Genomic DNA, 26,042 nt, shown 5'->3' with positions numbered 1-26,042 from the left:
CCATTCGTCTGGCAAAAGCCTGCAAAGATGACCAGCTGACGACGCAGTCCGATTGGTATCTATGAGAGCAAGACTGCGCCATCAGCAAGCATGAGGATTGGGATCTTATCACAGGCAGCGAGGGAGTATTTGTCGGGGCATTCAGCGAAGCATTTACCACCCCATTAATGAACGCACAGAACAATAAGGGGGCCAGCACACAGCATTGCCGTTTCCCCTTTTCTACCTTCACTGTATGAGACATAGCACCATCAAGGAGTGTTTTGTATAACAGGGTGCCTAACACTCACCTCCTTGTCAGAAGCTAAAACAAGAAACCTGAAGCAAGAAGTGGAAGTCATCTTATGCTAGTATCCTGGGTCCAGTTGAAGAAAAGAGTCTGCGGCTGCAACTCTTCAAGAAATCCTTTACTGACTCAGGGACTGAACCAGAGAGGACCTGGATAAGCAGCCTCTTCCCTTAGCTATGAGGGAACATTGCTCTTCACCCCAAGTGCCCTGGAAGCCAGTCCTGTGTGCCTGCCATCCCGAGAAAGGATCTTCTTGGGCCCAGAAGAGGAGTACCTGGACATCTTGAAGCCAGGAAGTCCATCTGTGTCACTCGGGTCCTGAGGAGTGTTTGTGACTGCTGGAAAAGGGGGTACCTTGGCATAGTGCTGCCTGATACTCAGAACTGCCAAACTTCCAAATAACTAAAGAATCCTTCAAGGGGCACTGCTGCCACGACATCCATCCACTTTTCCGCACCAGAGAAGATTCAGGGTCGATGAATGCAGAGGCGGGCTAGCCGGTAGGTTTCACGCCATCAATCCATGAGCAAAGCGTCCAGAGGGTTCAGACTTGGTGAGGGTCCATCGCGCAGTCCAGTGGGCGAGTCCAAGTTCCCAGAAGCCACCCTGTCATCTGTGCTGCAGCATCGAAGAACCGAAAGGTGGCCAACCGCAAAATACAGAAACCTGACACCTACTTCTTCAACTACACCTATTGCCACCGAAAGTCATTGACGACCACCAAAGGACGTATCTTCTACATATAAACCTTGTTGAGCTCCACAGCAAGTTTCATTTTAGCAACCCGGCAACGTAGTCCACTGTGACAGACCTGCATTGCTGCGTTGTGACACTGCTTGGTTCCCTTCTTCTGTTCGACACCAACATCCCAGTGACTCATTCTTCCAGAGGGGGTCCATCCTCGAGGGGTCTCATTGAGTAAAGCTAAGAAACTCCACCACTTCACCTGCCATGGCAAGAGAGCTACTGTGACGAGGAAGAGCGTCGTCCATCCTCAGAATTCATCCAAGTCTCCCAGAGTCGTCTTGGATCGTGTTCTCCTGCAGTGGGATCTGTAGAAAGAGTAGCAGACTATTAATGAAGATATTTGGACTGGGCTGTAATATACCACATAAATTACACCTTAGCTTTTCCTTACATGTTGCCCAGGTGGGGGAATCTCCAAAAGTAATGCCTTTTTGGTACTAAGGATAGCATTCTGCCAATGTTCTGAATGTTACCTGCCTTTCTACATTAATATCTATGAATATACACAATGCTTAGTGTAAGGGAGCAGAGGTAGGCACAGGACGCCAAGGTGGTATGTCAATAGTGTTTATTTGAACAATAAGCAAGAAAACCCCATCTTTCCCAAACTCTATGAGGGGTTTCCCCACCTCAAACAAAAACTAAGGATGGTGTCAGAATGTCTGTCAAAAGAAAAATAGTCCCCGTCCTATGTCCCAAACCTATTCCCGTCCCTTGCACTTAAACAGAAAACTTATATAACCAATTCCACCCTGACTCCAGAAAGGTGGCTCTTTCCTTCTAGCTAGTTTGATCATTTCTGTTGGACTATCCCTCTTCCCCTGGCTGTCACTTGCCCTTTCAATGTAGTTAAATAATTTGTATCTGTTGGGGAATATCCTTTCTTCCCCTGACCGTCACTAAACCTTTCACTGTAGTTAAGTGGTTTGTATTTGTTGGGGGAATATCCCTTCATCAGGTTTTCTTATGCAATTCTTTACAGTTCCACAAAGATGGGGGGAAAAGAATCTCCCTCCCCCAAGTCTACTTGGGCAACTCTTACAGTTTAACAAAATATAGGGGGACAGTGTCTTCCTTCCTTTTTAGGCTCTTTTTCAGTATTCCCAATAAATTCTGATGTGAAGTGATTTTTCCAGAGCATATAACCTTCCTTTCCCTGGTCTTCTCTTGATTTTGCCAAAGGATGTCTTTTCCTTCCTCTGGTCTTCTCTTCCTATTATGTGGGTCCCTGATCCCTTTCTCCGGTTGATAATGTTTCTCACTCAGGACCGTTTCACTACCCTACCAGGCATTAGTTTACATGTACAGTTCTTCAACCCTTTGACCATTCGGGTCCCTTCTCAAGTTGATAAGGTCTTTCATTCACAGCCCGGTTCACTAACCTGCCAGGCTCTGTTTTGCACATTGTAGTTTTTGGTTCCTTCAACATAAGGGTCCAAGACCATTCTCTCTGGTTTGCAATGTCTCTTTATTAAATACGGGTCACTATCCTACCAGGCACAATTACTCATAAAGTTCTCTGGGATTCTTCCAAGTACTGTAACAAGGAAGATGAAGATTCTTGTACTCTCGTTGACTGTTCCCATACACTGGTTTTGCCCCAGGGATTTCTCTTTTGCCGGACTTGATTCAACTCTACCCTTCAGGGTTGCAGGAGGGTCTTTACTGTGCCCTCTGTTTTGCAAAACAATTCCCACTTCATTAGCACAGTCCTCTTACGGATTCTCTCAACCCGAAGGGCTTGCTCCTTACCCCAGCTCCGCGTGTTGCGTCTCTCTCTGGCTCCCAGTATTTCCAGGCTTCTCTCACTTCTTGAAGTCGTGCTGCAATTTCAAAGTGTGGGGTCTGACAGGGTGGATCAGACAACGAGAGAAGTCCTTCCTCTTTTTTTTATCTTTGGCCAGCTCGTGTTAGGTTGAGAGCTAGTTTGTTCGCTTTGGTGCCACGACAGGCTCTTCTATCCTCCTTTCGCTTCCTTGTGTCAGTACCCACAGAGCCATAGCTTTCCTTACTCTTCCTCATCACAGTATGGTTTTTCCCATACTCATAGACAGGTCTACTCTGCATAAAGTAACTATGAGTAGGAAGAGGAGGTAAAGAGGATTGGTGTGTTTTGGCCTTAACAATGTAGGGGGATGTGTTTTTGGAGTGAGATGGGTAGTTATACTGTGTTCTCCCTTGACAGTCTTCCCTTCCTCCACAGAGAAGGCCTCATCCCATGGGGTCCTCCCACTGAGTATCACCCCCAGGGGGACTATCGGGTAGCGGCCACACCTCCCCGGTCCCATGTGAAGGATTTCCCCTAGGGAGTGTAAGGAACCCATGGTGGCAACAGTAAAGACAGACACAAGTGATCACAGTTCAAGGGTGTTTATTAAACTGTCTGCATGGGTGAGAAAAACACCTAACCTAAACCTAAAGCTAAAATGGGAGCAAGCTACGACCATCAAATAATGATAAGGCAGTCTTAGTAGTGTCTAGTCAAATAAAAAGGGCCTATACTAAAAAATGATTGACAATCTTTACCACTAAGATACAAAAAGAGTGTGGGATAATGTTCACCATAAAAGAAAGAAGTTTTCACAAAATGATATTTCAGGATGGTATGGGGGCGAGGGTCTCCCTTCCCCATGTTTTTAGCACGGGACAGGGAGAGTCTCCTGAGTACAGCACATTCCTGAGCCTTTCCAGCACAAGGTTCACAAGTTTATTTCACGATACAAGAACCTTCAAGGGCCAAGTCTCTTTCTTCAAAGTAACTTGCCTTAGAAGGCCTGCTGGATCCAAAACAATAAACAAACAAACAAAAGTTCCTTCGGTGGTCTTTCCCCTTTGGGCGATTGCTCTTCACGCCTAGGACCTCCCTCCACTGGCCTCGGATCCTCTTTGCAAAATGGGCCTCCCTCCGTCGGGTTCACTCCGGCCTTTCAAATATCGCTTGTACCATTCAGGAGCTTCAATGTCTTTTAAACAAACAACACTGTGGACAACCCTGAACCGGGTTCGCTCTCCTCGACCCACCATTCCCGGGTGTATGACTCTTCACCCCAACTCGTAGGTATCCCTCAGCCGGGCTCACATTTGCCACATATACAATTCACTCTGCTTTATCTCAATGCAGGATTCACTCTCAGTAGCTTTCCCTTTGGCCTCCCTCCATCAGGTTAACGTAGCCAACTTCAACACAGTTCATGAATTTCTAGCACAGTTCATGATTTATTCATCTTTATCAGAAAGTTGGGTTCCCTTCTGTTAGCTTTCTTTCGGCAATGGGTCAGAGACTTTCGATTGTACAAGGGATTTAACGTGACCGTTGTAGGACCATTCTGACATCTCACGCTGCCCTCTCCTAGGGCCTTCTGATACTTGTAGTTTTGGTACCAAACACAAGGGTCCAGCCAGAGTCCTTTGAATGAGCACTCCTGCGGCGCCTGAACACTCTGCAGCTGGTCCTTCTCTGGGCTTTCAAAAAATTCAAACAGACATAAGTTCTTTGTTCACAAGTTCCTTGCACTCACATAATGTTGCCAGTCGTACCTTTGGGCTCATTACAGTTCGGCTTTCTATCAGCTTTCTCCGACTCACTGGCTGTGCTGAACCTATTGGCTTGTCTTGTCTCTGGAGTCAAGGATGGTACCACTGTAGCCAGTATGCCTCCCTGCCTGTGTTATCAATGCTGGAGGCCCCCGTGCACCGTTGACATATTTTCCTCCACACGCCAGCTGTGACTCCTGGTGTTATGGTTTCCCTTTCGGAGGCTTCGCGGGTCTGAGTTGAAAGGGGCAAGGGCAGTTCCCCCATCCTCGTCCCTCCAGGTCTCGCCACCTTTTTCCTCTGTTTGAACTGCCGGTCCGGTATAGCTGTCTCCTCGTGCTTTCGGCCTTTCTCGTAATGTGCTCCTGTGCCTTTTATCCCTGTGAGGAAGTTAAAGGGCCGTCAGGTGTGCGTGGTTATTCTCAATTGCCTGACTCTGCCTGACCTGTGTGTTGGCTTCTGAATGTCCTACAGGGTATGATGGGGAAAAGGTGTTACAAGGAAGGGGATACCGCATCTCGCCCATCGGTATCCCACTTCCAATCCTTAAAGACCCCTCATCCAGGGGATCCTCCCCCACTGGTCCACCCCCAGGAACTGGATGCAATAGCGATGGCTGTACACTGGCCACCTGGATGACAGATCTCTGGCGACTAGCTAGGGGGACACCTTCAGGTGTCTCACAGGAGGAAGTGACGTCATCCAAGGATTCATCACATTAGTAATTATTTTGGTTTTTAATAACTGTCAGTTGGTGCATCTTTGCTGAATCTAAGTATACTGTAGTACCACATAGAGTTGTAAAATGTTTTGCCATTATTAGAATAGTGTTGCCTGAGTAGAAAGTGTGTTATTTATTGGTATTAGATTACCTGAACTTTATTTTACTTAATAAAAGGACTGTGTTATCACATAACCTAGTGTGTTGACATTCCATAGTGGGGAGTTTGGGGATTCACTGTACCTAAGAACCAGCCTGCATCACCTCCTTTAAGTCTCAGCCTTGCTTGCTCGTCCATAGCTACCCTTAGAGAACCTTGGATGGGGTGCTCTGTGCCTCTACCCCAAATATATAGTGTGCAAAGGTAGAGATAGCCCATTCAGTCTTTATACCTACCTGTAACTATATTTATTTAGCATTGGTCTCTTTCTTAGATTCACTTGCCCCCTCCCACCTCCCTGTGATGTTGCTCCACTTTTGCAGTCAGTCATCAGTCTATCAGTCACTTGGCTGGAGGCTCAAATTTGAAGATGGCTGCCTGGGGTGGAGCTAAAGCCCTACCACCTCTTTGGTTAGGAGAAAAAAGAACCAAAATGTGGTAATTCCGGCGGGATACCAGCAAACTGCCCCTACTGTTTCCTCTGCCTGATATCCCAGTATTACCGGGACATTACAAGTAGCAGAAAGGGTGCTAAATCCCCATTCCATGGAGTCCCATAGGACACCATTGAGGGGATTGCCGGAATTACCGGCGCCAGTAGTACCGGTTCCGGTAATGCTGGCATGTATTTGCCGGTGGGGGCCTTTTTTACCGGCAGGTTAGGCCTGGTGGTAAGTCTGTGCCCCCACCAGGAAACCTGTGTTTCTCTGGTGCCGGAATTACCAGCAATTTTACCTGCATTTTTTCCAGACCGGGGAGCATGTAATGACCCCCTACGTCTTTGTTAACACTGTGCATTGCTTTGTATGTTCATTTTTATTGATCTAGAATTTATTCCCAGGCTGGCGACGGGTAATAATTCAAGCATGTGAATCTATGAAAGATAGCAATGATGGAGAAATACAGTTACAGGTAAGTGTGAGAAACCAAAGGGTGTCCACTTACTAGTCCCCCGGGATTTCTCTGTCCGATGGTCCGGGCATGGCCATCGCCTCTGGATCCAGACCCCAGGGACGGACCAGTGTGGGAGGATCACTGGGTGAGGGATCTTTGGGAAGTGGGGGTGAGACACCCGATGGTGAGATGCAGTATTCCCCCCTTTCCCGTACCCATACCCCATCCTATTTTTTAGGATTCTCCAATGTCCCAACCCCCCCCTTTAAACACAAACACTGGGCCGAGGAAGAGGACAACTGAGAGTAAAGAGACTAACCCTTACATATCTCATTGGACATGTCCCGTTAATCAAGTCAGGCACTTTACCTTAATCACATACTTCTGATACTTATTAGCTCCCCCAAACGTATAAAAGGTGGAACATAGAGACACACTAAGCAAGGTGAGACACGAGAAGGAGCAGATCTTCCGCAGTGAATACGAACCCACTGGAGCAGGACGACTGACCAAGGGACTAGAGCGAGGGATAGAGACCCAGAAGATCCCTGTAGGTGCTCAATGCCTGTGGGAAACCGTGAAGGGTACGCAGAGAAAGCCAAATCCCAGACGAGAAGAAGCCTGCTTTGTGTTTCAAGGATGCCAGAATCCCCCCTGGGTGAACGGCAGGTTTGGGGAGGCGAGGCCAAGCCTGTGGTATCAACCTTGACTTGTGAATCAAAGCCGCAGAGAAAAGAAAGGAATGCACATAACTGGTGAGTTAGTGAAAGACATGAAAGGCCAGTTTCTGTGAAGGAAACATTGAGGCCGTAACAGTGTATCTTACAATTGAAGGTTGCGCACTTGCTAATGAGACGCGAAAGAAAGCAAATCAGTAGTGTACTTTAAAGATCCCGATAACTGCGAAGCCAGTGATAGAGAGTAGCGGCGTGGTCCGGCAAAAGGAAGTAGCCCACTCGAAAGTCTCTGCGAAATGTGCAATGTTTTGTTGAAAAGCGTCAAAGTGAATGAACTTTGAAGTGCGCAATGGTCAAGATTAACCCCGTCAAAAGGGGAAGTTAAAAGGGTGATTGCTTTAGGCTAATAGATCTCTTTGAACTTTACTGATTGTGTTATGGAACTATCGAAACCAAGAGACACTGGGACAAATAACAGAAGGAAAAGAAAAAGTGAACGTCGAAGTGGTCCTGCAGAGGTCTATGGAAAAAGCCTTGCACATTTGAAAGTCTTCATCATCAGGGAAAGGTCCGAGCCCGGCCGTGGGAGACCTGGAATAAGAAATACGTTACGGGAAGGCAATCCCTAACGAATGTGAATAAAGCTTGGGGAAGGGAATGCCTGCAAATGCTGTGATTGCAAGGTCTGAGCCCGACTGAGGGACACCTATGTGATGTTGAATCAAGTACTTTTTGTGTTAAGAGGTCCGAGTCCAACCGAGGGGGACCTACGTGAACTTTTGTTGAATTATGAAAGAACTTTTGGAAAACTGGAATAATTGACTTTCACTTGGAAGGCCAAGTGGGCCTCGACCCACTTTTTTAACTGCCTTCGTTTTGAGAATCTGAGCCAGAGTGTGTCATCCTGTCTACGGGACCAGCTTACTCTGTGCTGTCTGATGTGGGGGGGAGGGGCTGACTCAACCACTTGGATCTTTTATGTTATAACACTGACTTTCCTTTGCATACACATTCCCTTGTCACACTTTTTGTATAAGAGATAGGGCAGGCATTAGGTTTTGTCAGAATAGGCCATTTTGATTTGACATAGACTGACTAGGACAGTGTTTTCTTTATTATCTGATGGTAGGGACTACTCCCATCATAACTATAGGGCAAAGTAGGAGTTTTTCCAAACCCAGAGAATTTAACAAAGATTTTGAAACTTGTAACTCTTGTGTCAGTGTCATACATGTGATACCATGCCTTCCTTACATAAGCAACTAAAACTTCCTGGATGCTCTGTCGTTTTGGTAGGGTGGTCTCACAAAATGTCTTAATTTTACCTTCACCTCTGGGTTCGTCTTCCCTCCTCTTGTATAACCATATTGCCAGGAGAGTCTATCTAAGATGAAGAATCTGTGACAAGATGTGGGCCTCATCACAAGTTCGGCAGTAAATTGGTGCAATTACCGCCATGTGCAAATAGCGTTAATGCTGGGTTGTACAGCGATATTAGCGCTGCATCACAACCTGGTGTGCACGTGCCCCCGACTCCGACGATAACACTATTAGCACTCAGCAGTAATTTCGTCGAAAGAAGGGCTATCGCCGGAAAATCTGTGCTAATAGCGCTACGCCAGCGACCCAGTGCTATTAGTGCTTGCGAAAATTGGGTCATTGCCGGAATGGGAAGGATCACAGCCGGACATTTGGAAAAACACAATCCATCAAATATCTCCACTTCCTACAGCCATCGGGACCTGTAAGTCACTAAAAAGTCACAGGAGAAAACCAGCGGCAAGAAGGCCAAAGATCGCCTCCGTAAACCTAAGTTCAGTGAGGGAGAATTGGTGGCCCTCACTGATGAGGTTGTGGCACACAGTGACAAACTGTATGGCAGCAGGCAGATGAAGACACCGGCCAAGTGCACAGCAGCCATCTAGCATACCATCAGCCAGAAGGTGACTGCGATGTCCAGCGTTCCCCATGATGGGGAGGACTGCAGGAATAGCTAGAACGACCTCAGGATCAGGGTACGAGGCTTCCTGGGCCAACACCGCCAGGAGTCCATGGCAACCAGAAGTGGTACTGTTGAACCACTGGCCCTGACTGGTTGGGAGGAGACGTGCAGCATGGTTTTGGATATCAAGGCCTTTGAGGGAGTTGAATGTGCGAAAGAGGGTTCCAGCAGCCAGGAAGCAGGGGATGAATCAAACTCCCCCCCACCCCCAGCTGAAGTCCATGCACAAATGTCAGCCCAGCACAATACACCCTAGTGGACAGGTAAACATTTACGTAGACCCAGCATCTGGGCAGGCCAATCAGGATGAAGTGACGGGGTGCCACATCAGCCCCCCTCCACAGCATCCATCGGGAAAAGAACTAAGGGCACCCCTGAGTGTGACAGCAGTACTAAGGTGTGGCAAGTGACCAAACCAAGTACCATAGAGCCATGGCAGTGCCATAGAGGAAACCAACACACCCACAAGGTGTGTGCTACCCCGGGAGGGGAGGGGATGAGGGGGCATGAATGACCACTGGCATGCATGCCATACATCTGCAGCCCCAGCATGGACACCCTGCCCTCCCCACACACATGCTAAAGGACACCTGACCATGTGTCACCCACACATTGCTGCAACCATCCCCACAATGCTGTGCACACATGCAATGTCCCCTGACCAACCATGCTCATCAGTCCTATTGTGTGGGGTCCTACTCTGTATCATAGCAAATGTGTCTTGCATGCCAACACACGTGGTAGAACTATACCTGATGAAATTTCCTATGTCCCCCACAGGCACTCATGCATCAGCACCTCAAGGGCCGCCACCACCACCACCCCACAAAGCCTCACACAGGTTACGCCTAGGCGCCACGACTGCCACAAAACACCTCAGCCCAGCAAGGCCAAGGCTGCAGGTAGCACCGCAGGACCCACAGCAATACCACAGGCCACCAGTAGCACCTCCAGGCGCACCGCAACCACTCCCGCAGGTGCAGTGTCCCACACAGAGGCCACACCTTCTGGCAGGGCCACTGTTGAGTCACAGAGGGACATCAGCCCAGTGTCACAGCACGGAGAAGGGGCTCAAACCCCCGAGAGCCCTCACCGCTGCCTGCATGCCCAGATGCCTGAGCAGGATGTAGACACGCCATCCTATGGCTCACCGGCATTCAGCCCAGAGCCTCTGCACAGCCCCACTCCCATCCCAGCTCACACCAGCCAGCAACACCATCCTTCAGAGGCTGTATGAGATGAATAGGCGCCAAAGGGAGATGGAGGCCATTGGGCACACCCATTTGGAACAATTCCAGGAAATCTGTGATTGCCTGCAAGGAGCCACACGCAGGATTGTGAGAGCCATGAGGAGAAACTGGGAGGAGGCAGTTGCCAGTACTGCCACCCTGACTGTTTATTTTGTAGAGCGACAGGTAGATGACGGAAGGGGCTCGGCCCTTGCAGAAAGCATCCATCCGAGCAAGGAGGTCACAATGCAGCACATCCGGGGGCCATGGTCAATACCCTCCAATTCAACAACACCCACTTAGGTCTTGCTGCAGAGTACACCCATGCGCCAGACCCAATGACAATTGGATCCCAGATCACCAGTGTCTGGCATGGGTGGGAGGGGGCCATGGAAATAACATTGAGTGGCCGTGCTGGTAGTTGGTGGTGGAAAAGGTAGGGGGGATAGTGTGCTGGAGAGTTGGTGGTGGGAGGGGGTAGTGCGCTGGGGATTTGGGGGTCGGAGCGGGAGGGGGAAGTGTGCTGGGGAGTTGGTGGTGGGAGCGGGGAGGGGGATAGTGTGCTGGGGAGTTGGTGGTGGGAGGGATGATAGTGTGCTGGGGAGTTGGTGGTGGGAGCAGGGAGGGGGATAGTGTGCTGGGGAGTTTGTGGTGGGAGCGGGGAGGGGATAGTGTGCGGGGGAGTTGGTGGTGGGAGCAGGATAGTGTGCAGGGGAGTTGGTGGTGGGAGCGATGATAGTTTGCTGGGGAGTTGGTGGTGGGAGCGGGGAGGGGGTAGTGTACTGGGGAGTTGGTGGTGGGAGCGGGGAGGGGGATAGTGTGCTGGGGAGTTGGTGGTGGGAGGGATGATAGTGTGCAGCGGAGTTGGTGCTGGGAGCGGGGAGGAGGAAAGTGTGCTGGGGAGTTGGTGGTGGGAGCGGGGAGGGTGATAGTGTGCTGGGGAGTTGGTGGTTGGAGCGGGGAGGGGATAGTGTGTGGGGGAGTTGGTGGTGAGAGCGGGGAGGGGGATAGTGTGCAGGGGAGTTGGTGGTGGGAGGGATGAAAGTGTGCTGGGGAGTTGGTGGTGGGAGCGGGGAGGGGTATAGTGTGCTGGGGAGTTGGTGGTGGGAGGGATGATAGTGTGCTGGGGAGTTGGTGGTGGGAGAGGGATGGTGTGCCGGGGAGTTGGTGGTGGGAGCGGGGAGGGGGATAGTGTGCTGGGGAGTTGGTGGTGGGAGGGATGATAGTATGCTGGGGAGTTGGTGGTGGGAGAGGGATAGTGTGCCGGGGAGTTGGTGGTGGGAGCGGGGAGAGGGAAAGTGTACTGGGGAGTTGGTGGTGGGAGCGGGGAGGGGGATAGTATGCTGGGGAGTTGGTGGTGGGAGGGGGATAGAGTGCTGGGGAGTTGGTGGTGAGAGCGGAGAGGGGGAAAGTGTGCTGGGGAGTTGGTGGTGGGAGCGGGGAGGGGTATAGTGTGCTGGGGAGTTGGTGGTGGGAGGGATGATAGTGTGCTGGGGAGTTGGTGGTGGGAGCGGGGAGGGTGATAGTGTGCTGGGAAGTTGGTGGTGGGAGGAGGATAGTGTGCTGGGGAGTTGGTGGTGGGAACGGGGAGGGGATAGTGTGCTGGGGAGTTGGTGGTGGGAGCGGGGAGGGGATAGTGTGCGGGGGAGTTGGTGGTGGGAGCAGGATAGTGTGCAGGGGAGTTGGTGGTGGGAGCGATGATAGTTTGCTGGGGAGTTGGTGGTGGGAGCGGGGAGGGGGTAGTGTACTGGGGAGTTGTTGGTGGGAGCGGGGAGGGGCATAGTGTGCTGGTGAGTTGGTGGTGGAAGCGGGGAGGGGATAGTGTGCTGGGGAGTTGGTGGTGGGAGAGGGATGGTGTGCCGGGGAGTTGGTGGTGGGAGCGGGGAGGGGGATAGTGTGCTGGGGAGTTGGTGGTGGGAGAGGGATAGTGTGCCGGGGAGTTGGTGGTGGGAGCGGGGAGAGGGAAAGTGTACTGGGGAGTTGGTGGTGGGAGTGGGGAGGGGGATAGTGTGCTGGGGAGTTGGTGGTGGGAGGGGGATAGCGTGCTGGGGAGTTGGTGGTGGGAGCGGGGAGGGGGAAAGTGTGCTGGGGAGTTGGTGGTGGGAGCGGGGAAGGGTATAGTGTGCTGGGGAGTTGGTGGTGGGAGGGATGATAGTGTGCTGGGGAGTTGGTGGTGGGAGCGGGGAGGTTGATAGTGTGCTGGGAAGTTGGTGGTGGGAGGGGGATAGTGTGCTGGGGAGTTGGTGGTGGGAGCGGGAAGGGGGAAAGTGGGCTGGGGAGTTGGTTGTGGGAGCGGGGAGGGGGATAGTGTGCTGGGGAGTTGGTGGTGGGAGGGATGATAGTGTGCAGGGGAGTTGGTGCTGGGAGCGGGGAGGAGGAAAGTGTGCTGGGGAGTTGGTGGTGGGAGCGGGGAGGGTGATAGTGTGCTGGGGAGTTGGTGGTTGGAGCGGGGAGGGGATAGTGTGTGGGGGAGTTGGTGGTGAGAGCGGGGAGGGGGATAGTGTGCAGGGGAGTTGGTGGTGGGAGGGATGAAAGTGTGCTGGGGAGTTGGTGGTGGGAGCGGGGAGGGGTATAGTGTGCTGGGGAGTTGGTGGTGGGAGGGATGATAGTGTGCTGGGGAGTTGGTGGTGGGGGCGGGGAGGGTGATAGTGTGCTGGGAAGTTGGTGGTGGGAGGGGGATAGTGTGCTGGGGAGTTGGTGGTGGGAGCGGGGAGGGGGATAGTGTGCTGGGGAGTTGGTGGTGGGAGCGGGGAGCGGGATAGTGTGCTGGGGTGTTGGTGGGAGCGGGGAGGGGATAGTGTGCGGGGGAGTTGGTGGTGGGAGCGGGGAGGGGGATAGTGTGCAGGGGAGTTGGTGGTGGGAGGGATAATAGTGTGCTGGGGAGTTGGTGGTGGGACCGGGGAGGGGGATAGTGTGCTGGGGAGTTGGTGGTGGGAGCGGGTAGGGGGAAAGTGTGCTGGGGAGTTGGTGATGGGAGCGGGGAGGGGGATAGTGTGCTGGGGAGTTGGTGGTGGGAGCGGGGCGGGGGATAGTGTGCGGGGGAGTTGGTAGCAATACAGGTGTTGACCTGCATCAATGCAAGGACATTGTTGTTTCAAAGCCGTGTTTATTCACAATATTGGTTCACGCTTAGTGGGTAAATGTGTTGTGCCATGTTCATGTGTTAGAAAAGATTGTCCATGAGGGCCTGGCGTGCAATTCTTCCATCCCTGACATCATCTCTATTGATGCGTACTGCAGCTCCTGCATCATGCTCAGCATCCTCATCCTCTGGGGGTGGCATGTCCACGTCAGGGGGTAGCGGTACATTTTGCTGCATGCAGATATTGTGCAACATGCAACCCAGTAGCACAATTCAGCCAACTTTTTCTGGGGCGTACCTCAGTGCCCCCCAACCCTCCAGGGCGATCAAGGCAGCAGAAACGTGCCTTCAGCAGGCCAAAGGTGCGATCAATGCATATGCGGGTACTGCTGTGTGAGTGGTTGTACGCCATCTCTTGCAGTGTTTGAGGATCCCGCACAGGGGTCATAAGCCAAGGCAGCTGTGGTTATCCTGAGTCACCTGCATGGGGAGAGACACGGCCATTAGACACTGTGAAACGTGCGGGAGTGTACATTCAGAGTATCATGGAAAGGGACATGGTCCTGTGGTATATGCAGCATCAATCTGTGGAATGTGTCTGTCCTATACCCATGCATACTGTGTCGCTCGTGTGATGCATGGTTTTCAATTCACATGTGCCTTGTCCCCTACAAGCTGGTGATAAATGCTGTGTCTGTTGGTGACGTGTGATGCCGACATGGTGGTAGTCCTGTGTGGGAGTATTGCCCTGGTGCATGGGGCATGCTGGGTTGATTATTGGTAATCTGTTTGCTTCTGAGTGCAGTGGTTTGCCATTGGAGGTTGGTGCACATGGGTACATGCCAGTGGTACTGGCAGGGTTGTTGTTACGAGGTTCGATGTGGCCCTTTCCTAGTAGTTGTTGCTGTTTTTGCATGTTGCATTCTGGTACCGGCAGGCATGCTGATGTTTACAAAGCCTACTATATGTGTACATGGGCTCATCCCTCATGTTGGATGCAACATGTGCATGCTCCCAGGGTTGTACTGTGACGCTGGTATGAGAGGTGCACCAGTAAAACTCTTGCAGACATTTGTCATGCAATGCTTTGTGTTGGCGTTCACGTCCACAACCATCCCCTCACCCCCATTTGGTCATGTGCTCCACAGTGCATGCATGGCCAGTTGAACTCAACCATAATCCACGTCCGTTGTCCATGGTGTCTCTCAATGTATCCAGGGAGGTCGCTGCTCCGTAGCACCATGGAACAGTAGGTGGAACCTGGGTAGCGGGCACAGCAATGGTTGATGAAGAGGTTGGGGTCACAGGTCACCTGCACATTGAAGGAGTGGTAGCGTTTGCAGTTTCTGTACACTGCTTCATGGGCAGGGGTGCCACCAATGTCACATGGGTGCAGTCTATGACTGCAATCACTTTTGGCATGTGTGCTATGGCATAGAACCATGCCTTCATGGCATTCACGTAGACTGGGGTGGTAAGCAGCGTTATGTGGTGTTGCACATGACGCAGGAGGGCATCCATCACCTGGACCAACACTGCACAGATTGTGGACTGTGCCATGCTATGCATCATGGCCACGGAATACTGGAAGGTTGTTGTACCTAGAAATTGTAGTTCTGATGCTAGCTTCAGCACTGGGTGTCAGTGAGGGACCAGGGGGAGGGCTTGTTCCTGTGGATGGGTGCACGCCTTACTTGTGGTCTTCTCCTTCTCCTCCTCTGCACCCCCTCCCCCCATGCTCCCTGTGCACTGGGCTGCTTCCAGATACAGCATGATCAACTGCCTGTTCCAGCTCACAGTGGCTAATGGCAGCATGGTGTGGGAAACAGTGTGTGGGGTAGGGGTATGCCTTATCTAGCCATATGGAGTGCATTGGTTGCACCTGTGCCTTGATTACTGCCTGCTGTGTCCATTTACCTCCAGCTGGAGGTATCTGTGCCATGTTTTCGGTTCTATTTGCGCCGGACATGAACTTGAGATGCAGCTGTGTTTGCACCTCGTGTGGCCGGCTGTAATAGCACTGGCTGTAATTGCGCCGCCTGTAATAGCGCCGGATGATATTACAGTCTGCGGTATTTGCGCCAGCTCATGATCCAGTAGAGCGGTATTGTTGGTGCTAATTCCGTTACTGCCGCTTTTAAGTGTTTCTTTTTTTTTTACATTTCTAAAGCGCACAAGGCAGCCCTCGGGCATCGTGGCACTGTTACAATAAGGCTTACTTAGTTACAGGAAAGAAAACAACATTACAAGCTGTGTGTGTTATTCGGTACAGTGAGAAAAATACAAGACAGTACAAGTGTTACCGCCAAACTTGTGATGAGGCCCTGCAATCAATTCAAAGAAGAATTCCAACAGATTGCTCGTCGCCCTCCCGTCCTGCCTCTCTGATAAAGAGCTCTCGCCTGTGAGCGCAGAGAAACAACCATAGAGATCAGATCCTAGGGCGTGGTGCGAGATATTTATGCCGATGTCACTTGCAGTCTAGAGGAAGGAGCGCGCTGAGGGATGCTTGACACGAATATCGCATAGCACCCCCTTATGTCGAAAATCTTTCACACATCTGCCAAAGTCGGAAGATTATCCAAGATGAGGAATCTGTGGGAGGAACATTCATCCCAAACAGCATTACTGCAGGTAAGTAATTAGTTCTTCTCTTATGGTGCCACGCCCATGAAAAGCAGGACTCATCCAAAAGAGTAATCAAGATTTTTTTTATGTTTCTGAAAAATGCCATGCAGTGACTTATTAATGAAATGTGACGTGAACGTAATTATACATAGCATAAACACATGATATCATGGAACACTGAGAGATGAATTTAACATTGTTGTCTGCCTAGGGTAGTAATTTGATCTGACTCCCATTCCAGGCTCAGTGCACCCAGGTCTCTGTCGGTGTTCATAAATGTGTGTGTCTGCAAGGGTGGACAGGGGATGGACTGGACTGCCAACCAATCAATAACTGCCTCCGGCCAGACAACGGGGGCTGCCACGGGAATGCCACCTGCATCCACATCGGCCCTAGTCAGGTAAGACTCTCCTGCAGAGATGTTCTGAGCTCAGCATTGTTTCTGATTTTTAAAATGATTTCTTATACTTAAACAATCCCCCTAAAATGACCCCTAAACTACCTCTTTCTAAATTGTCGCCGGTGCCTCGTATGAACTTGTTGTACAGACACGTCTCTGAAACTGTGCACCAGTGACCTTCTTTTAGACCCCCTCCACTCTCTCCTTGTTTTCACCTCTGCTCCAGCTCTCAACATATTCCCAAACATTTGCTCCCAGGAGAATATGCCATGCAGCCCCCTTTTTAGCCCTTTTATTCCAAGTTGCAATGTATCCCCTAGCGATACTACTGTGGGTGGTGAAGCTGAGTCCATCTAGGCGCAAGTAAGGTCAACACTGGACTTTGCCCACTTTCTGGCATTATTCTGGCGAGGGATGTCACGAGGAAACAGCTTTAAGCCTGCGACTCTGCTCAACTGATGGGCCTGAGCCCACTTTCAGGCAAGAGATGTCACGAGGAGACAGGTTTAAGCCCTCTACTCTGCTCGACTGATGGGCCCAAGCCCACTTTCTGGCGAGAGATGTCACGAGGAGACAGGTTTAAGCCTGCTACGCTGCTCGACTAATGGGCCTGAGCCCACTTTTTGTCGAGAGATGTCACGAGGAGACATGTTTAAGCCTCCTACTCCGCTCGACTGTTGGGCCTGAGCCCACTTTTTGTCGAGAGATGTCACGAGGAGACATGTTTAAGCCCCCTACTCTGCTCGACTGATGGGCCTGAGCCCACTTTCTGGTGAGAGATGTCACAAGGAGACAGGTTTACGCCCACTACTCTGCTGGACTGATGGGCATGAGCCCACTTTCTGGCGTGGATTACCCTGCTGGACTGATGGGCCTGAGCCCACTTTCTGGCATGAGATGTCACAAGGAGACAGGTTTAAGCCTGCTACTCTGCTCGACTGATTGGCCTGAGCCCACTTTCTGGCGTGAGATGTCACAAGGAGACAGGTTTAAGCCTGCTACTCTACTGAACTGATGGGCCTGAACCCACTTTCTGGCGTGAGATGTCAGGAGGAGACAGGTTTAAGCCCTCCACTCCGTTCGACTGATGGGCCTGAGCCTACTTTCTGGCGAGAGATGTCACGAGGGGACAGGTTTAAGCCCGCTACTCGGCTTGACTGATCGGCCTGAGCCCACTTTCTGGCGAGAGATGTCACGAGGAGACAGGTTTAAACCCGCTACTCTGCTCGACTGATGGGCCAGAACTCGTTGCTTGGAGAAGTGACTGACCCTGAGGGAGTTGGAGGTGCAGGAGTGAAGAGCTTGAGTAGGAAGGTATTTAGGAAGAGAGAGTTGGAGGTAGGACCCAGGCCCCAGAAGCCCTTGTAGACAATGCAGAGGGTCTTGAACTTAATGTTTGCAGCCACTGGGAGCCAGTGCAGAGATATTGGTGCTGGAGAGATACAAACCCTGGGCTTAAGGTCAAGGCCAAGTCTTGCAGTCCTATTCTGGATTAGTTGCAGAGGACAGAGACTACAATGGCCGTTACTGATGCCTTTATTTGTTTCTCCAGACTTCTCGAGAGGGATCTGGTTGTTGAATCATAGCCAGCAGCCAATTGCTTAAGGTTTGGCCTGCTGGGGCCCTTTTTGTAGTGGCCTACGAAGAAATCCCCTCTAACACTAGGAGGTGTTGTATTGATGTTCCCGCTAAACTGAAACCCAATTAATGGTCGTAGAGGTGTTTGGGCTTAGTCAAACCCTTGTAGATGTCTTATGACCGTCCAGGATTTCACTGAGGTTTGGGACTCTGGAAATAAATTATAACTGGAGACCTCCATGCAGTCACTTGTTGTTTCATTTTCAAGGGGGCAGTAATTCAATACTAGAACTTACACGGAACTGACACAAGAGTTGGAGCAAAAAACGTTAAATTTGTCAGAGTGATAATGCACGTGGTATTTCCAAACAACAATTAATACAGTTGCTTTACACTCCAGAGCGGTAGGACGTTTGAAGCTAAGCAATATTCAGTTTATATCAAAGGGATACATTGCTTCATTTTTCTAAAATACACTTCCACCTCTTCATACCTGTACTGCTTTTTTCACTTCTTCTAACTTTCACTTCACCATCACAGTGGGGGACCCCTGTCACCTCCTTTCATTTCTAACCCATATTCTCCCCCATCGCCCCTTTGACCCCCATCCCTAACCTTACAGCTAACCGTACTCTATTCATTGCCACCATGACAATATGAAAATGCAGATGACGTAAAGGTAACAATAAGTGAATGTAGAAGAGATAAGTGGAGAAGTAGTCTTATGGGCAAAATACGGGGTGTTTAGCATGTAAAAGTACAGCTGCGTGCAGTGCTCTAGATAAGATTTTGATGTGGGAGTATTTACTCTCTAATTGTAAACTTGAGAGTAAATGTGATTTCAAGAGAGTAAAAATGACTTTTCTCCTTTGCAAGAGAGTAAAATGTATGTGACATCCAGCCGACTTGTGTAAAAACTGTATGGAAATCATTAATATGCTGCAGCTTTCTGTATTGTGACAGAATACAACTTCATTATTTCTCTAAGGTCAGGCCATTTGATCTCTCCTGTATATATATATATATATATTTTAATGTTGAAAACACAAAAGCCTAGCCAATTACATAGTAAAGTAAACATGAATTGTATTGTGTTTTTTGAGCTTCGATAGCAGAATTGTCTTTTTGATTTTTAATCTAAGTCCTCATTTCCTGGAGCTATTACTACCTGATGGTATGCCAATGTTATGATGCAACAATGCAAAGAGGCAAAGACTCCATGCTAAATTCTATATCTAATCTCATGGTCAAGTGGTTATTTATATAAAGCTTTTGCAAAACACTGTACATAGACCATATTTATCACAATTATCACCAAACCAAAGTCGGTACTCCTTTGTCGACCTCGAAAGGATGAAAGGCTAACATCCTTCAGAGGTCGGTAAACTGAGTATCGACTGAGGTACAATATCACAGTGCCTAGATGTTGGGCAAACCATGTATGAAGCATTACATACAGTTAAATACCTATCTGGATTATTACAGGTACAGGTTTTGCTGAGTTTCTATTTCAATTACAATTGTGACTTTCATTTGTTTGTTTTTGTACAGTGCTTGCACTTCCAGGAAGAGTCATGTTTTGGATATTTTAATTGTAGTCCTGTGATTGGGGTATTGACAATTGCTCAACCGTGAGCATATACTCTTCTGCCACTGATCATTTATAGTAATGTACCCCATTGACTGCACGGGTGAATCCGTTGGATGGATGTAAACTAGACTGTACATTTTACACACTGTTTTTATCATTGGAGTGTAAAGTACATTATATGTGTAAAAATGATCTGCCTCTGCACACAGCACAGGAACTCTAAAAAAATACAATTGTGTAATACTGGTTTGCTCTCACTGGAAAAAAAGCTAATTTGTTACACAAGATTAATTCTCAATTGCAACTTAGTTTTCAATCTTACCGAAAATAAATATGCACAGTGCTTCTGTTTGCTCCACTAGCATCAACACAGCAGAAGCTGAATGGAAAGAAACCTTTCCTTTTATCACAGTGTGCAATTTATTTTTTGAAAGGCTTGAGAGAAAAGCATTCTGTTTCTCCATGGAATGCAATCACATCAATGCAGAACAAAATCAAAAGAAGCATTCTGGTTTCTGTCAAGTAACCTGACCTTTGCACTGCCCTGTGCTCTAAACTTGTTTGTAAATGTACACAGGAAAATTATAAATCTGTCGTATTTACAAGATTTTCATGCGTGAAAAGGCATGGTACGCACCTTATCTGGAGGCATGGCTGCGTGTGTCCTTACTCTGAGTACAATAGTCCATGCACAAATGCGTGTGAGTTACTCGGTTTCCAAGGCGCCCTTGCTGTTTGCACTAACCATATTCTGATTTAAATCATAGAATGACTGCAGATGTAAAGAAGGATTTCGAGGAACTGGATTTGAATGTGAACCCGTGAACACCTGCCTTACCCAAAGGGACAAGTGCCATGCTCAGGTGAGTCTCCCTTTGAAAGAAAACATCTCCAAAGTCCTCCTCCTTGGGGCAAAGGGGTCTTCAGACGAGTGTGGGAAATGTTTTCTCTTCTCTGGCAATGTGGTCATCTCGCCTTGTAGTAACTTGCAAAGCATCCTAAACTGTCATAGTAGTGTCTGGCTTACAAAAAATGCAGTTTGATTCTTACAGGTTTGCACCTGAGCATCTTGGATTTGCACCTGCTACCTCGTAGATGTGGAGCACATCTGGAGATGATTGAAGCATCTCTGGGCTGCTTAAGTGCAAATGTGATTCACAAAGGCAAGGGCACCTTGGGAAATGCTCCAAGCATCTCCATTATTGCCTCAGATTTACACCAGGCAAATTAGTAAATGCCAATACGCATCTCTAATTTGCACCTGCTTCCCCACACCTGATTCTCAAAGCCTACAACTGGAGCAAATCTGGAAATGCCTGCAGCATCCCTGAAATGTTTATGAGCAAATGCAATTCACAAAGATTGCTCAAAGGCATCTCAGAGATGCTCTGGTTTACACAGCAAGCCTGTTAGGCAGAATCCTGTGCAGTTCCCTTAGGGAGCACTACAGAAGATTAGGACCACAGGTGAGAGCAATAAATCCCCTTTGGTATCAGTCTGTACCACAAAGATTTAGTTGGTAGCTGTGGCTGAGCAGTCAGACTTATCCCAAGAGGGAGATGAGCAGTATTCAGGGTTTACACAATAGGCCTTCAGCACTTATGGTACAAGGAAACACGGACCAAAGCTTTGTATTAAACAGAAAATATATTTATTTTACACACCTCTAGTTACATACATTTATCACAGTTATTAAGCAAGTTAAATTCAGTCAAAGAAAGTATACACAACTCCCTAGTTAAATTGTAGACAAGTTTGAGCAAGAGTGAAAACTGAGCAAAACAGCACAGAATAAACCAAACACAAATGGCGCTCTAGCAATTTCTTCCAAAGAAGGGAAAACACAAGTTATACAGAAATATCTTCTTACACACCCTAGCAACACTTTCCATAAGTTTGTGAACCAGTTCAAGCAAGGCAGTGCATCAGTATAGAAAATACTTAAATGAAAACTGAGCAAAATGGAAGGAAAGGGTGGTTATAAGAAGTAGGTGCACCAACACATTTTTAGTTGAGAAGCAATCTAGAGAAGGCAGTTCTAACAAATATAGCCAGAGTCAGTAGGCCTGTGCCAGAGTTAGTGGTACAGGGCAAGGGCCCAGGAGCAAAATGTTCATGTAGCTGCAGTCACTTCTTTGGTTAACGATTTGAAAAGGCGGATGCAGAAGTTGAAAGACAATGTTAAGAGAGAGGGGCGGCCAACCCAACAGGTAGGTAAAGGATTTAAAACACCTTTAGCACTACTACGCAGAAAGGGCGGCCTGGCGGAACAATGTACCTTATAAATGAAGAAGTGGCTCCTGCGGTGGCGGTTGTTCCTGGTAGTTCCTGCAGTTCAGAGCGTCCAGCAGAGGAAGAGAGGCTCTCGTCGTGGAGGAAAGTTCGAGTTACTGCACTACCCAGGGATGAAACCAGCCGCGGTGCTGCCCGACGAAAAAATGGTACGCTCCTTTAAATCACAGTACGGGTGGACTGGTGCCTGGCTGTCCGGCCTCCGAGTACAGGGTACTGGCGATTCGACCAAGGCAGGTCCGGAAGGCGATTGGCAAACGGGTTGGCCCCACCAGCTCAACGGAAGAAGGCTCTTGCAGATGAAGATCTTCTCTCATTGTTTGGAGAAAAGTGGTGAGACTCTGCAGCAGGGCTTCACCGGTGGTTCAGTCGTTGCAGATGTCTTTGGCTTCGCTCCTCTTCAGCGTCTTAGTTCCAGTGGCGACGTCTTGCTCTTCCAGTCTTCAGGACCCTGCTTTTATGCAAAACAAAAAGATTCCCATTCATACAGCCTAGCTGTCACTCACACAGTGGAGTGGTCGTCTTGGCGAGAGACCCTCCAGCCTTTCAGGATGGAGTGCGACATGGGTTGTTGAGGCAACCCTGTCCAGGGGTCCTACTCCCCCTCCCACGCAATGGACCCACCTCAGACTCAGTGGCGCCGAAAGGAGGGCTTCTTGGCAGAAGCCCGCTAAAAGGATGAACAAAGGATCCCCGACCTGGGTTAGGAGTTGGCACTGGGGTATCCATAGCAATCATTGCAAATGTACCCCTCAAGTCCATTTGCAAAGCGGCAACCTGGAGTTCTGTACACACCTTTACAAAACACTACTGCCTCGATGCTCATTCTAGATCTGATTCCCAGGTGGGACAAGCAGTACTAAGACATCTTTTCTCTACTGTTCCTTCTCACAACCCATCTCCAACTCCGGGTATTGCTCACTAGTCTGATGCACGCCAACCCTGGTTCGCTCACCTGATGGAGATGTCCCTTTCTCCACCGGTGAAGCTACCCTGCCCGTACAACATGCTGTCACAGGACAGGGGCAGAACGCTGCACCCATGCCCACAGAACCTGAGCTTAGCAGCCTGGCTCCTGAGGTCATAGAATTTGGACATTTGCAGCTCCCACAGAGATGCATGGACATCCTTAGTGATGCAAGGAAACCAAACACTCGTTACTGCTACTCTAGCAAGTGGAAACGGTTTGTCATCTGGTGTAGGGCGAACAGTGTCAACCACGTTGGCTGCTCTCCCATACAAATTGTTCTATACCTGACTCACTTGTTAGACTCAGGATTAGTCTTTAATTCTATTAAAGTTCACCGAGCTGCACTCTTCGCATACACTATGTCTCAACACAAGGTGTCATGGTGGAAAGTTCCAGTTATAAAAGCCTTCATGGAGGTAGTGAAAAGGATCCACCCCCCTGTATCTAACCCAGCTCCCGGATGGGACCTAAATGTTGTACTAACCAGGCTAATGGGCTCCCCCTTCGAACCCACGCACAAAGCAACCCTTAAGAATCTCCCTCTTAAAACTGCTTTCTTAATCGCTATCACCGGGCCATTCCCAAACACAGACTAAAATCAGGCCTGGGCAAAGCCTTCGTGGTACTGGCTCCTCAAATGTGGAACAGACCTCCTGAGACCTCGAGAATGGAGGAAAACCACCTGGCCTTTAGGAAACGCCTTAAGACACTTATCTTTCAGTAGGAATTCTCGGACTTCCTCTCTTACAGCGTGTAAGGATGCCAAGGGCGCGTCTTACACTTGGGTTAGGCTAGGCTGTGTTTGTGTTATGTTCATTGTGTGTTTTTGTCTCAAAGCGCCCTGATGCCCGCGGGCTACCGACACTATACAAAACCAAAATACAATACATACATGCCTCCATTAGGAGAGTGAGTTAACTGATCCTGGTTGGAACAGGTGCAGAGGAATTCCCGGCCCTGTCATGCCTCTTTTTAAGAGGAGCAGTTGCAATCCCACTCAAACAGGGACAGAATTGACTTTTTTCCCTCACACTTCACTATAACAGGCTCTTTCAATGCCCATCACTGGGAAATGCACTCCCAGCACTCTCTGGGTGCAGGCCGCATGTAATACAACAGTGTTGAGAGCTTACTCCCAATGCCAATGTATGCAAGTGGACTAATATCTAAACAAGGCATACCTGGTACTAACCCTGATCTCCCAGGTTCCATACACATGTAAAATGCAATATGATCAGGATCAATTTCGGATAGACCATCAATCAAACCATTCTGTAGTGAAATTTCCTCAGCTATGTGATTTCATCCTGTACACCACTGTATTAGCTGTTCATCACATTGTATATTATTTCATTGTATAAGTAACATTACTTCAATGGATTGCTTTTCTCCAGCAGATTCCTCATCTGATAGATATTCCCTCCAGCTCTGTTGCTTTGGAATATTTTGGACTGGGGGCATAGTGGGCCGTTGATCGTTGATCCGTCTTGCTCAGCATCCGATCGTCGGCTCCGGACGTGACGTCAGGCATTGTGTACATACTTCGTCACTACCCCCCACACCTCAGTTCCTTTTTTACGCATGCTAACATGCTGCTTGGGAACACAGGCGAGTCTTTGACTCTTTCCACGTTTTCGTTAGAAACTTTTTTCTAAATTCCTCGACACAAGATGTTGGTCACTCAGGTTTCAGGCTTCAAGTGGTGTACTGACTGTGGTGCCAAGATGTCCATCAGTGACCCACATAAGTTGTGTCTCTGGTGCCTCGGCAAGGGTCACGGGACGGAAGGGTGTCAGTCATGCATCAAGATGCACCCGAAATCCTTTTGCGATCGAGCAGCTAAACTCTCTCTTGGTCAGCCGCCATCTAAATCACTAAATCGCAGTCGACAGTTCTGTCTTCAGAGGCCGAAACCAAGGGCACACCCCTGAAAAAGAGCGTAGACAGAAGAAGAAACGGTCCCACTTGATGAGCCATTCTTCCTCATCCTGTAAGAAGAAGAGGCATCACTGCCACAGTCGGTATTCCGATTCTTCGACGGAAAGAGGTAATCCGTTGCAGGGCCTACCACCCGCCAAGAATAGGAGGATTTTAAGACCTCTATGCTTGATATGTTCAAAACGTATGCTGCAGTGGGCGTGGTTAACCCCCCCTCCCCACACAGCAGGCCTTGGTGCCAAGAGATGCGCTCAGCATTTCCGACCCCTCTAATGCCCCGGTACTGATGCCATCGGCACCGATAAACCCTTCAACATCGAAGGAGATCCTATGGAAGCCGGATCAACCCTGTTCATCCAAAGATGTCGATGCTATGGCGTATCAACACCAACATCCTCCCTATCGCCGCCGAAAGACAAGCCATCAGCATCGACACTTGTCAATAAAATCTTTACCATGCATTCCTGGTCCGAATTTTTCGATACCTTGTCCGGTATCTTTGGCGCTGATGACTCATAGGACCAAGCGGATGTCGACCCCATTTACTATTTACATGGGCACGGGAGGTGTTGATTATTTTGAGGACCACAGTTGGCTCTTACAACTAGCTCAAGGCCTCCATGATGCCAGCAGTCTGGACACCTCGCCAGACCTGGAATTTCAACAGTCCCAGCCCTATACTCATAACTTGTCAAAGTTCACGACTTTGGTAGAAAGGGTCATTGATACCCTAGGATTGCAGCCCTCAGTGTCGCTGGTGCAAGGGTACAACCTTACCAATATCCTGGATGAAAGTCTGGTGACAGAGCGCAATATGCCTTTAAGCCCTGGCATTGCTGATCCTCTAACAGCACCGTGGCAGCATCCACCCTTTCCGAGAAGTATAGGCCAGCTAGAGGAGACCCTTTATTTCTCTCTCCTCACCCTCTACTGCCACAGTCTCATCTAGACCATCTTCTTCCACTAACGCTTCCGACAAGGAAGCCAAAATAGTGATGCCTTGGCCAAGAAGGCATTCACTTCGGGCACTATGGCCCTTAAAGCTACCAATGTGGCAAGAAGTTTTGCCAAGTTCTCTTTTGGTCTCTGGACAGCAGTGGAGAATGCTGCGCAGTACGTACCTGAGGGGGAAATGCGTGAGGGCTTCCTGTAGCTGGTGGAGGATGGGAAGGAGGTGGCCAGACAGTCGCTGCAAAAGGGCCTGGACATCGCTGACTGTGTGGGCCATTCTTTGCCGTCAGCAGTAACGCTGAGAAGGCAGGCTTACTTAAAAATGTCTGTTTTGCTCCTACTGTCCAAGTTAAACTGCT

The 26,042-nt window shown here is 49.3% G+C and overlaps 1 protein-coding gene across 1 annotated transcript in view; it reads left to right on the top strand.

Annotated features, from left to right (window-relative positions):
* The window catches only part of STAB2 (stabilin 2), a 1,783,079-nt gene that overhangs the window by 579,602 nt on the left and 1,177,435 nt on the right, over positions 1–26,042 (top strand). The window contains exons 25-26 of the mRNA XM_069629923.1: positions 16,205–16,363; positions 20,300–20,395. Of these exons, the coding sequence (XP_069486024.1) occupies positions 16,205–16,363; positions 20,300–20,395 (255 nt within the window). The remainder of the gene's footprint in view (positions 1–16,204; positions 16,364–20,299; positions 20,396–26,042) is intronic.

The sequence above is a fragment of the Ambystoma mexicanum genome, chromosome 12 (assembly GCF_040938575.1).
Source record: "Ambystoma mexicanum isolate Mex_15411 chromosome 12, UKY_AmexF1_1, whole genome shotgun sequence".
NCBI classification, from domain to species: domain Eukaryota; kingdom Metazoa; phylum Chordata; class Amphibia; order Caudata; family Ambystomatidae; genus Ambystoma; species Ambystoma mexicanum.
The sequence above is the reverse complement of the archived record's forward strand: the minus strand, read 5'-3'. Positions and strand labels throughout refer to the sequence as shown.